General features: G+C 43.6%; 1 protein-coding gene across 1 annotated transcript in view; it reads left to right on the forward strand.

The window, feature by feature from the left end:
• Positions 1-12,050, forward strand: part of TMEM132C (transmembrane protein 132C) — a 333,376-nt gene that overhangs the window by 108,520 nt on the left and 212,806 nt on the right. Inside the window, 1 exon segment of the mRNA XM_012809019.2 lies at positions 9,796-10,684. Within this exon segment, the coding sequence (XP_012664473.2) occupies positions 9,796-10,684 (889 nt within the window).

The following is a 12,050-nucleotide window of genomic DNA, read 5'->3' on the forward strand; positions in this document are numbered from 1 at the left end:
TCCAGGTTGTACTTGGTATATGATATGCAGCTCTGGGCCTGCGGGTTGGTGGTGATTGGTTCTCATCCTCCTCTTGCCTTGATGATCCAGGTTGTACTTGGTATCTGACGTGCAGCTCTGGGCCTGCGGGTTGGTGGTGATTGGTTCTCATCCACCTCCCGCCTTGATGATCCAGGTTTCATGAGGCTAAGGTTCCACCTTCAACTGAAGGGATATTTTTTTCCTCTTGACTTTTTCAGAATTCTTTGCTACAATTCTGCATTCCTTGTTGGAAGGCTCAGTCTAAATGTCCTTTTCACAAGTTAAAGCCTTCATAATGAAAGAGAAAATTGCTTTCATCTTCTGATGTCTTCTTTTCTTTTCTTTTTTGTTTACTCAACCATCAGGAAAGCATTTTCTACTTTGTACCCTAAGACTTCTCATTAATATAATCATCCTAAATACTAGTATAACCAAACAAAACTACAGATGCTAACTAGCAAGCAAATGAGATTCGTATGTGGGGAGAAAATGTGGATGACTCAATGGCATATAAAAGTTGGGGTTTTGTTAATTATCTGTAATTAGTGGGAAAGAAAATATGTTCACTATATTAAAAATAAGCTCTTTATTTTTGAGGAGAAAAGAGCATCGTCAAGAACGGGAATGCTGTTCCTTTTTATTTACATGAATTGAGATAATTTGGACTCACTGGATTAATGTAAGGTTTCATGATAAATAATACCACCATCTGCGATCAATGGGCGCCTTTCTCTTTGGATAGCTACAGCTCAACATTCTCAAACCATATGCTCTGTGAGCAGCAAATGCAGTTATTTAAATTCTGCTGTAAACGCTTACATTATATGACTCTAAATCTCTCCTGATTTTTTTTTTTTTTTGCTTTCATTTCCAAACTGTTTTGGAAGCATAGTAGAAAACCATGCTTACATTTTGAATCAAAGAGGTAAACCTGGAATATAGTTCTGATCATAAAGCTCACTAAAGAAAATACTGAGAAAGTTCTCATCGCCATGAAACACAGCTCAGAAAGGCTTCCTCTCATGGGGTCTGCGAACTCGTGCAGCAGCCCGAAGGCCGAATCCAGCCCACTACCTGATACGTGTGTTGCCTGAAAACTAAGGATGATTTTACATTTGTAAATAATTTGGGGGGGGAGGAAAGAAATGAAAAATAATGTTTCCAACACATGAAAATTATGTGAAATTCAAATTTCAGTGTTAGTAAGTTTTTTTGAAACAGAGACACAAATATTTGTCTACATCTGTGTCTGGTTGCTTTTGTGCAATGGAGGCCATCCTGCCTGTGAATCCTAAAACATTTACTGCCTGGGCCTTTACTGAAAAACAAAAAAAGGTGCTGCCCTCCTCTTAATATGACTTGTGAAGCCCGATAACTTCAATTTGGATAAAGAGAAGGTGTTATCATTTTAGAAGCTTTTAGCTGAAAGTAAGAGGAAACCCTCATGTGTGATGGAGGTCTGTGGGTTCAGAACACTGAAGGGCGGGAGCCTGGGAAGATCCAAGCATGTTTACCCACATTCCCTCGCTGCTATTAAGACCTAGGGTCCTGAATTTTCCACTATGCCCACCCCATGGCCAACTTGTCTCTGGAGACGTCTCTCAGAGTTTCAAGATAGATGATGGTTTTACTATGTGACTGGCCCCCATTGGCCTCTGGGAGAAAGATGTTTCTCTTAAGAATAAGGGAACTTCCTTCCCAGAAGTCCTGATAAACTTCTCCTGATTCATTAGCCCAGGCTGGCCGAGGCCAGGGCTTCCCAAGCTCAGCACGTTTATCTTTGGGACCAGATGATTCTATGTTGTGGGGGTGCCCTGTGCATTGTAAGATGAGGGGCTGCACCCCTGACCACTACCCACACGATGCCAGCAGAATCCCCCCAAGCCCCATTCTTGATGATCAAAACATCTTCAGATATTTGCAGATGTCCCCTGGGTAGCAAAGTTGCCTCTATTTAAGAACTGCTGGCTTTGGCCTATGCATAATCAAACCAGTTATGGAAAACAGGTTTGCAATTACCCTGTTTGATTTAGACCAGAGATTGGCAAACTACAAACCATGGGTCAAATCCAGCCCGTCACCTGTGCATGTGTGGCCTTTAACCTAAGAATGATATTTTCATTTTTAAATGGTTATATAAATATACATAAAATTAATTTTTGTGTCTTGGCCTGCAAAAGCCCATGGCCCTTTAAGAAATAGCGTGGGGAGGCTGTGGCAAGAGGATCTCTTAAGCCCAGGACTTTGAGGCTACAGTGATCTATGTTTCGCCATTGCACTCCAGCCTGGGTGACAGAGTGAGACCCTGTGTATGAAAAGAAGAAGAAAAATTTGCCTAGGTTTGGCCGATCCTCAACGCTCACCCTTAAAAATCATAAAATGAAATTTCATAATCTTTTAACCTATACACACACACTTACACATACATAAAACAAATCAACAGAACGCTTTGTCAAACGGAGGAAAAATAAGACCAAAGTAATCCATAGCAAAACAATATTTTAACACATACACTACAAGGCCGAATGATGTAGTCAATGCTTCCTCCTGTAGCTAGTGACAGTGGACATGTCAGCCACAAATGCAGACTGATAATAGCTCCATGTTTGAACTACTTGGTTTTACAAGCAGATTGGGCATTGTGGATGTAATTTTCCAAAAGGATAAAAAGACTAGTTAAGTTCTATCAACCAAAACGATAGACAATTTTTTAGGGAAATTTCATCAAAATATAATCTTCACCCCAGTTAGTTGCATCCTCGAAAATAAACGATATAAATCATTGTCCTTCCGCAGATTTATCTGTGGGTGTTTAAGATCAGCTCTTGGCTTGGGTCATTATAAACACATTTTTTTACCTTAGTAAATGTCCGGGAGGACAAAGTCATGCAGAATCTGGGAATCCTTTGTCATATAGGACTGACTTCTGCCTTGCAGAAAATCTAACAGAACCGAGTCCTGCCCTGTAAATGCCAGTGGTATTCCTTTCTCCAGTCATTGGATAACCAAAATGCACCCCCAAATACCCTAGACGCCAACTGCAGGAGGCTGAGTAATGTCCACCTCCCCAGAGATGTCTATGGCCCAGTCACCAAAACCCACAAGTACGTTGCCTCGCGTGGCCTGTGGAGCTTTGCAGATGCGAATAGTAAGGTGAGAGCTGGAAATGAGGAGCGTATCCCAGAGCACTCAGCATCCTCAGAGGGTTCTTATCATGGGGAAGGAGGAAGTCGGCAGGTGGGGGGGAGAGAAGTTCCCAGGCTACTGGCTTGAAAGAGGGAAAGAGAGACTCCAACCAGGGTTGCAGGGCGGCCTCCAGAACGTGGAAAAAGGAAGGAAATAGATTATTTCCTGCAGCCCCCAGAAGGAACGCAGCCCACTGACACTCTAATTCTAGACTTCTCACCTCCCGAACTATAAAAGAATAAATTTTGTGTTGTTTTTCACTGGCAAACTTGGTGGCCAATTGTTCCAGCAGGAATAGGAAAGGGATATATTATCTCTCAGAGGGGTACCTCTCCTGGGGAGGACCCCTGGCACCAGCCAATAGAACCTACTCATGGACCTGTGGAGGCCCACATAGTGTTGTGAGTTCAGCAGGGGAGGTCAGGGTGGACGTGTTGAATCGGCACCATGGCCATGACGCGGGTCGTTTGCCAGTGTCAACTTCAGGATGTCCTAACCCAGAGGAGTTAAAACATCCCATTTTAGATTTATGACTTTGCCTGGTAACTATTTCCCCTGTGCCTACTTGAGGCACCGCTGTCCTGCTGATAAGGCCTAAGATTCTGGATGTCTGGGGGGAATTTGTCTTGAAAAGGCACAGCTCCTCTGCTCTCCCTCCAGGCCTGATTGAGTAGCACCTGGGAATGATTATAGCGTTCCCCCAAAGAAAAGGGGGAAAATATCCCCCCAGGGGCTCCGAGGAGAATGCGAGTACCTGCTCTTTTAAAGGAGAGTTTTTACTATTATGAAATTGCAAACCGCGCTATGTAATTTCAGCAAAGGATTTTCGGGGTTTGTTCAGAAGAGGCATTGAAATCAAATAATCCATTTATCAAGGTGCCTTTTGTTTCAAGAAAAAAGAAACAATGAGCCATATTTAGCATAGAGAGACATTCTGTGTCTGGGGAATGTTAATAAATCACAAATGGAGAGAGAGAAAAAATACTCAGGCAGGCTTGGGTTTCAAGTAAGCTGCGGTAACTTGGAAGGAAAATCCAATCAGGGATCTCCTTGCAGCGCACGGGGAAAGGCGAGTTCTGGGCTGCAGGTGTCTGACGCCACGTGAGTAAACCGGAGCTGTCTGATGCAGAGCCCGCCGCTCAACTCAGGAAAAGAATCTGCCTCCCTGGATTTCAGATTTTTTCTCCTCATATGGACATCACCCAATTTTTTTTTCACATATGGATATCACCATTTTTTCCCACATTTCTATAGCCTTAAAATCTTTTTAGTATAACTTAGCAACACATTTGAAATAATGTTAATAATAATAAGACAGCAAGAACCACATCTCCCCACTGTTAAGCCTCCTGGGTTCTTTGCAGGTGGTTTTATGTGATTTCTGTTACAGAGATGAGGGCTCTGAGGCTCGACGGTTTAAGGTATTTGAAAAAAAAAATCCTTATCTAGGAAGTTGTGAGATAGGATTCATTGTTGCATTTATGTCTGTCTCTGGGAATGTGACACTCCTTCTTTCTGGGCTGGGGAAGGCTTTGGTTAAAGCCCTTCCTTTGTTTCTTCCTAATATGTAACACCTGACTAAACACTTACTTTCTATCTGGATCAAGTCAGATCATGGCTTCTCAACCTCAGCAGGGCTGACATTTTAGGCTGGGTGAGTGTTTGTGGTGGGGTGCTGTCCTGGGCATGAGAAGATGTTTAGAAACGTCCCTGGCTTCCATCTGCTAGATGCCAGGAGCAGTCCCCTCCCAGCTGAGACAACCAAAAATGTCTGCGCACCTCACCAGTTGTCTCCTGGGGCACAAAAAGCATCCTTCATTGAGAACCACTGATTTAGGTGCTATGTTTGAAAGTCGCTTGCATGCCCCCAAACAATTCCACTTGTGTATCCAGATTGTTCCGGGGGATTTTATTTTGATTTTATCCAGTTGAAGAGAAAATCAGGACCTAGTACTTTTTACCACTCCCTGCCCCACTAAGAGAAAAATCTGGCCCCATCTCACCTGCCTGGACCAATGCTCACTCTTCACATACCCAGGTCCTGCGATTTCCTCTGCTAGTCCTGTGCCTCTGCTGACCCCATCCTGGAATCCTCACCCTATTCCCTTGGCCCCACCCACCCTTCATGTCCCAGCCCAGAGAAGGTCAACCCTAAAGAATGCATCCCTGGTGAATCAGGACACTGGGAAGTGAGCATCGCAGTGAAGGCCAGGCGTCACATCAGCTGAAACCTTCAGCATTTCCCTGTCTGGGCATGAAACGACATGGCCATCTCCTGTGTCCACTATCTCACAATCTCAAAACCTCAATTTCCAGCAGTGGTTTTGTGTGGGAGCTCTCTGATGAGCATCTGATGGAGGACACAATATCCCCCACGCTGACAGGCAGGCACAGATAAAGAAAATGGGTAAACAGGAAGTGAGACCGTAAATGAACAGGCTGTTGCCGGGGAGGCCAGACAGACAGATGCAGCTGTCACCTGCCCCTCATGCCGCTCTCCCCTGCCTTAGAAAACCAGCACCGGACTCTTCCAGGGGTACTGTTTCAGATCAATAAAAATGACTCAATTATCCTGTCTTTCTGGGAGACGTTGGTATGAGCAGATGAACCCAAGTAAGAGCAAGGATGAAAGGATATTTTTCACAGCTCACAAAGTTGCACCATCCCTGGGACTGTTTCCTTGCCATCAGGAGATAACATTTCTGGAAAGAGAACATGCACGTGGTGATCATGTGTGGTTCCTTAATCTGCTAGAGGTGGGCTGAGGTGAGCAAGTGAGATGAGGTTAGGTGAGGTACCTGGTGCTGTGGCGTGAAGGTGGGCAGGTGGGGCCTACACAACTCCACAGGGGCGGTTCATGTGCACATCTCTGCACATGATTGCTGGGAGTACCTAGACACAGTGTGAAATCACCTGATTCTCACAAATGAGAAAGTGATTCCCTTTCACTCCTGATTGAATTACTTTATCTAAGAGAAAAATCTCATTTTGCTGTCCATAAATTTTTAGCACCCAACACTTGCTAATCTCCCCATTGAACAAAGAAAAGGCAAATCTAAGCCTAAGAGCTCTAGGCGGGTGCGATTGGAAGATGAGATCTTAGAGTTTCCTTTATAGTAGGGTTATTTAAATAATGTTAGTAATTCATTGATGTGAGTACATTATTTCAATTCTAATCAATAAAGTTATCAATTATTAATAAACTGCATGACTAAGAATGTGTGCATAAATACCTGGCTCATATTGTGGAAGTGACAGATGTCTGAAGCTTAGGAAATGCACCATTCATTGAAAGCTTTGAGTGTAGAGAGCTGTGCTGGGCAGTGATGGGCATATACACTCTCAGTAAGTCCTTGATCAACTCTCAGCAGCCTCACAGATGATTCCTAGTGCATTATTACACTGGGGAATCGAAATGATGTTTTCTGTCTGCTGCAATCAGTTATGATTCATTTACTTCTGGGAGACAGAAAACACTAAGTGTAGGCAACTGTGGGACAAAGGAGGTCCCTACCTGAAGAAGAAGTTTCCTTAACACATTTGAGGTGCCGAGTTGGTTGCAGAGAATTGCCATCCTCTGGTAGTGCATGTAGGAATGTCCGTGCCACAGATTCCAATTTTTCCTACATGTGAGAAGTTCCACTTCCAGATTGATGGAGTCTACACTCGGCTTCATTGCATCCCTTATTTTTTTGCTTAATGTTTGGGTGATTGGTCAAACTTCCTGCATTCTTCAAGTATCAGTGAGTGAATACTCGGTCACGTAGTCAAGACAGGAGAACCCTGGCAAATAGAATGATCCTTCATGATCCCTGCCCACATGAAGCTTCCAGTCTGTTAGGGGAAATGGTCATTAACCAAATATGCGCACACAAATAAGTATAAAATTATAGCTGTAATTACTTGGTATTACAGGTGTAATACAGGAGGGATGCCAGACCTTGTTAGAAGTCAGAAAGTCTTTCTAGAAGAGCTGAGGGTGGAGCTGGGAACTAAATGGGAATTAATTGGGCAAAAAGAATGGCATGAGCAAAGCCCCAGACAGATGAAGAAATAGAAGCATTCAAATTTCAATAATAGTTTAATAATCCAGAACAAATAGATGTCATGACCCTATTCATACCCTCATCATGAGTCAGGCACTTGCTGAGTACAGAAGGATTTCTGTAAGTTGACCACTTAAAAGATTGTAACTCACTACACTCAAAAGATTGTAACTCTCTCAGCATATAGAGGTGGTCAACATAAGGACCGAGGCCTTTTAGGCTTTTTCATTTTAAAAAATGTGAAAGAAGGAACTTTTTTGAGTAGGAACAGTAAAGAATGACAAGAAAGCTTATGACAGATGCCCCCACTGTAGAGTCCAGCCAGGTGCACATGGGCCTCAGGGGCCAGTGTGTATTCCCATCAGAGCATCCTGGACTCAACCAACGAATCTCTAAATCTCTGCACTTTGAGGTTTAAGAGCTTTTTTGGACAGGGTTGAATAGCTCAAAACAAAAGCATCCGATGTGGCAATTAGTCTGTTGGTTTTTACTAAATATTACAAGTTGCTTAAACAGTCAGTTATTTCGAGGACAGAGAGCGGAACTCTTTTTGAAACGTTGTACCTTGCCAGGGCCTTCTGTGCATGTTTCAACCTGGTTCTGAAATCAGAGGGTTTAAGTGGAAATGTTGAGCCCTCCCTGAAGAGAGAGAGATGAGTGTCCCCTTCTTACCAGTGACCTCAGAGCAAGGCCTCTGGGCTGAGGACAGGAAGGAATGTGATTTCTTTGAAAAGCCATCTTGACAACCCAAGTCTGCCTGGCCGTGGCACCAAAGGCAGCTTTGATCTCCAGGCCAAAGTCCCTGCTGGGAAGAGGATTAAGGAGCTGACATTAAGAGGAGGACAGAGCCAGCCGCCCCCACACTGATGGAGAGGCCAGGATGAACGGGAAAGTTGGAAGGAAGGGCGGAGAGAGAGGAAGTCTGCTCTCCTCTCTCAGTACATGAATTGAGGCTTGTTCATGTTTTCTGGGGATTTTGAGAAAAAAAAAAAAAAAACAACCAGAGCCGAGACTTGGGCTTTCTTGGGTTTGCTATGTTAGCATTAGGGACAAGCAAAACAGTCCTCATATAATCTACATGTGGGCTTCAGACCACAGGTTGGACACCCCTGCAAGATGATCTTCTGTAATTTGTTTTTCTCTTAATAGTATCTTCTGGAATTCACTTCATCTTGGTTCACACAGATCTTTGATTTCCAGCTCTCAGTGCTCCACTGAGTGGAGGGACTGTGGTTTACGGAACCATTTTCCTATGTAGGTCGTATCAAATAATTTGCAGTTGAAACTTGTGCTGCCTTGAATGATCTTGTGCATGTGTATTTTTGAATTGCCAGAGGTGTATCTTCAGGGAGTATTTTTTAAAATGAGATCCTACATTCAAAGGGAAACACAAATGTAATTTTGTTAGATAGCGTCAAATTCCTAAGAGTTGCGGCACTCTCCATATTCAATGCACCAGTACCTATAGTCTTGCCAGAAGTGTGCTACTATACTTTGGAATTTTTGCCAGTATGGTCAATGAGAAATGGTATTTATAGTTTTAATTTGTACTTTTATAATTGTGAATGTGATCAATAGTTTTAAATATTTGTAGGAACCATTTTAATATATTTTTGATGGATTGTTTCTGCCCTCTACTCATTTCCTTTTTGTTTTTTTTAATATTTTCCCTCAAATTTCAAAATTTACTGATAATAAGGATGTTAGCCTTATCTGAGGTATATATGCTGCAAAAATTTACTACTAGCTTATTGATTTTGCTTATGGCATTTTTGTAATGAAAATGTTTTTAAAAATCACATAGGCAAATACATTTTTTCAACTGAATTTGTATTTTGAGTCACAATTAGAAAGTTACTCCCAAGTTATACTTGTTCATTTTTTTTCAGTACTTAGAAAATTTCATCTTCTTAGATTTTGATCACTAGTCCATTTGAAGTTAATTCTGATGTACGGTGTGAGGTATGGATCAAAGTTATCTTTTTTTTCCCAAATAGCTGACAGTTGTCCCAGAACCATTTATGAAAAGTCTCTGTTTGCTTGAGGATTTGAGATGTCACTTTTATCACATACTAAACTTCCATATATGCTTGGATTTATTTATGGACTTTTTTCTATGGGTGCATCTATAGATTAATCTATGGATTTATTTATGGACTATTCTATTAGTCTATTTTTCTATTTATATACCAGTGTCATTACATTTTAAATGCATGCAAATTATTAATGTAAATACCCACTTTACTCTTACAGTAATTCACCAGCATTTTGTTAGGCCAAACTCTATGAAATTGCCACTATTTAATGACTATTACTCTACCAAATTTTCATCTGTTTCAACCTAATCTAAGTATATGCATAATTCATGGACCTTGTGGAGCCATTCACTGACTTACTCCAGAAGGGAGTATAAAAATTCTAGCCAGGTGGACTTCAGAATCTCTATCTCCTATTTCTAAATCGCTTATGGACCTAATGACTTCTGAGGAGCTCCTTAATAATTCTTCATCTTTCTCCTTTTATCTTCTTACCCCCCTTCTAGTGATCGAGGGCCGAGGGGTTGCAGACAGCATTCAGAGATTCTCCTCGCTGCCACCGTACCTCCCGGTGAGCTATCACGTCCTCAGAGCAGAGACCTCCTTCTTCCTAAAGGAGACCAGCCAGGACTTGCTGCGGAACTCAAGCCTGCAGTCCCGAGTGGAGTCCTTCTTCATGTACAAGGCCAAGCAGCCTCCAGTATTAAATGCCAGCTATGGGCCTTTTTCTGTGGAAAAGGTCATGCCCCTGGACTTAATGTTGACTTCAAACTTTTTAGATCCCTCCAATAAGTTTAGTTTCGACTGGAAACTGAAGGCCCACATCCTGCGGGACAAGATCTACATGAGCAGCCCCAAGGTGCAGGTCCTCTTCCACATCGTGGGCAGAGACTGGGACGACCACAGCGCTGGGGAGAAGCTGCCCTGCCTCAGGGTCTTCGCTTTCCAAGAGACCAGAGAGGTGAGGGGCAGCTGCCGGCTGAAGGGGGACCTGGGGCTGTGTGTGGCCGAGCTGGGGCTGCTGCCCGGCTGGTTCAGCCCCCCCACGGCAGGTCCCGGGAGGAAGAAGTTGGTGGAGCAGCTGGAAGGGAGTCCCGTGGAGCTATACTACACGGTGCAGCCTGGGAGTGAGCGAGGGGACTGCGCCGGGAGCGACTTCAGGAAGGGCAATGCCATCCGCCCAGGAAAGGAAGGGCTGGGGGAAACCACAGCCCACCTGCAGAGGATCGGCACTGTGGGCCTCTACCGGGCCCAGGACAGCGCCCAGCTCAGCCAGCTGCGTCTGGACAGCAATGTGGTCATCTGGCTGCCATCCAAGCCAGTCAGACAGGGAGATGTGGTCACTGCCTATGTCACTATCTCCAGCAATTCCACCGTAGACCTCTTCATCTTGAGGTAGGTGCCCAGACTGGCCCTGTCAGTCCATCTTTGGAGCCTGGTGTGAGGCTGGGCTCCAGGTTTGGCTGAGAGGGTTTCAAGAAGCGTCAATTTCCAATACCTTCAGGGACCCTTGGGCCTAACAGTGGAGGCCAAATTATGCCCCTGCCCACGTGCACTGGGCAGCTCTTCTGTGCCTTGTGGGGAAGGTGGGGCAAAGGGAGGGCAAAAACTATATCCAGAAGGAGCAAGGCTGAAGCCATCTTGTCCTTGAACTATCATCCCTTTTGAAGAGGGATGAGACGTGTTCTTTGCAGATCTGCCAACACGGGTTACATGACTGAAAGTCTGTTCAGGGAGCCCAAAGAATGGCACGTGGGTAAAGATACCTCACTGTGGGTGCACATGTAAAGAAAACCAAGAATGACACACTTTTTTAATTGGGTGAGGTTAAATGTTGCAAGTTAATGGGTGGGAAAGCCTACATTCATGAGTCTAGCTTAGCATTGATTACAGTAATGTGCCCACCAAAAAACCCTTCCATGGAGGTAGTCTCATCAAACAAGCAAACAGACAAAACACACTCAAATTAAAACAAAAGCAGAAGAACCCACCTCACTGGCTTAGCAGGTTATTACCAAAGGTATAATAGGGCTGCTCTGTCACTCTGTATAATGATGCTAAAACTTGCTACAGGAGCACCTGTTTTCTGAGGATAACTTATACTAGGGGAAAAGCCTTTTTTTTTTTTGAGACAGCCCTGGGTGGAGTGCCGTGGCATCACAGCTCACAGCAACCTCCAACACCTGGGCTCAAGCGAGTCTACTGCCTCAGCCTCCCAAGTAGCTGGGACCACAGACGCCTGCCACAGCGCCCGGCTATTTTTTGGTTGCAGGCGTCATTGTTGTTTTGGTGGGCCTGGGCTGGATTCGAACCTGCCATCTCAGGTGCATGTGGCTGGTGCCTTAGCCGCTTGAGCCACAGGCACCGAGCCAGAAAAAGTCTTTTGAAGCAAATCCTCTTAGTATGTGGACTAGAATGTCATAATAATAAAAAAATGATCTGTGATTTAAGAAATGAAGATGATAAAAATAAGGGGTTTTTCTATTATAGTCAAGAAGGACTTAAGTTATAATTGCAACCTGTTAGAATAAAAAATTATCCACATAGTGAACAAATTGCTTGGAAGAATTTTTACAAAATAGAATGATAGCATGTGATGCCATATTTCAATTTTGTTGAACCTTTGTGACTACAAAAATGGTCATTCCTAAAGGTTTGCTTTGTTTTTATGAAAAGCGTTCAGAGATTTTACTCTTTTTTTCTTGGTTAAGCTGGCCAAAGGTTTATCTATTTTATTGACCTTTTCAAAAAACCAACTTTT

This window comes from Otolemur garnettii, unplaced genomic scaffold (genome assembly GCF_000181295.1).
Source record: "Otolemur garnettii isolate 467f Iridium unplaced genomic scaffold, OtoGar3 scaffold00099, whole genome shotgun sequence".
NCBI lineage: Eukaryota > Metazoa > Chordata > Mammalia > Primates > Galagidae > Otolemur > Otolemur garnettii.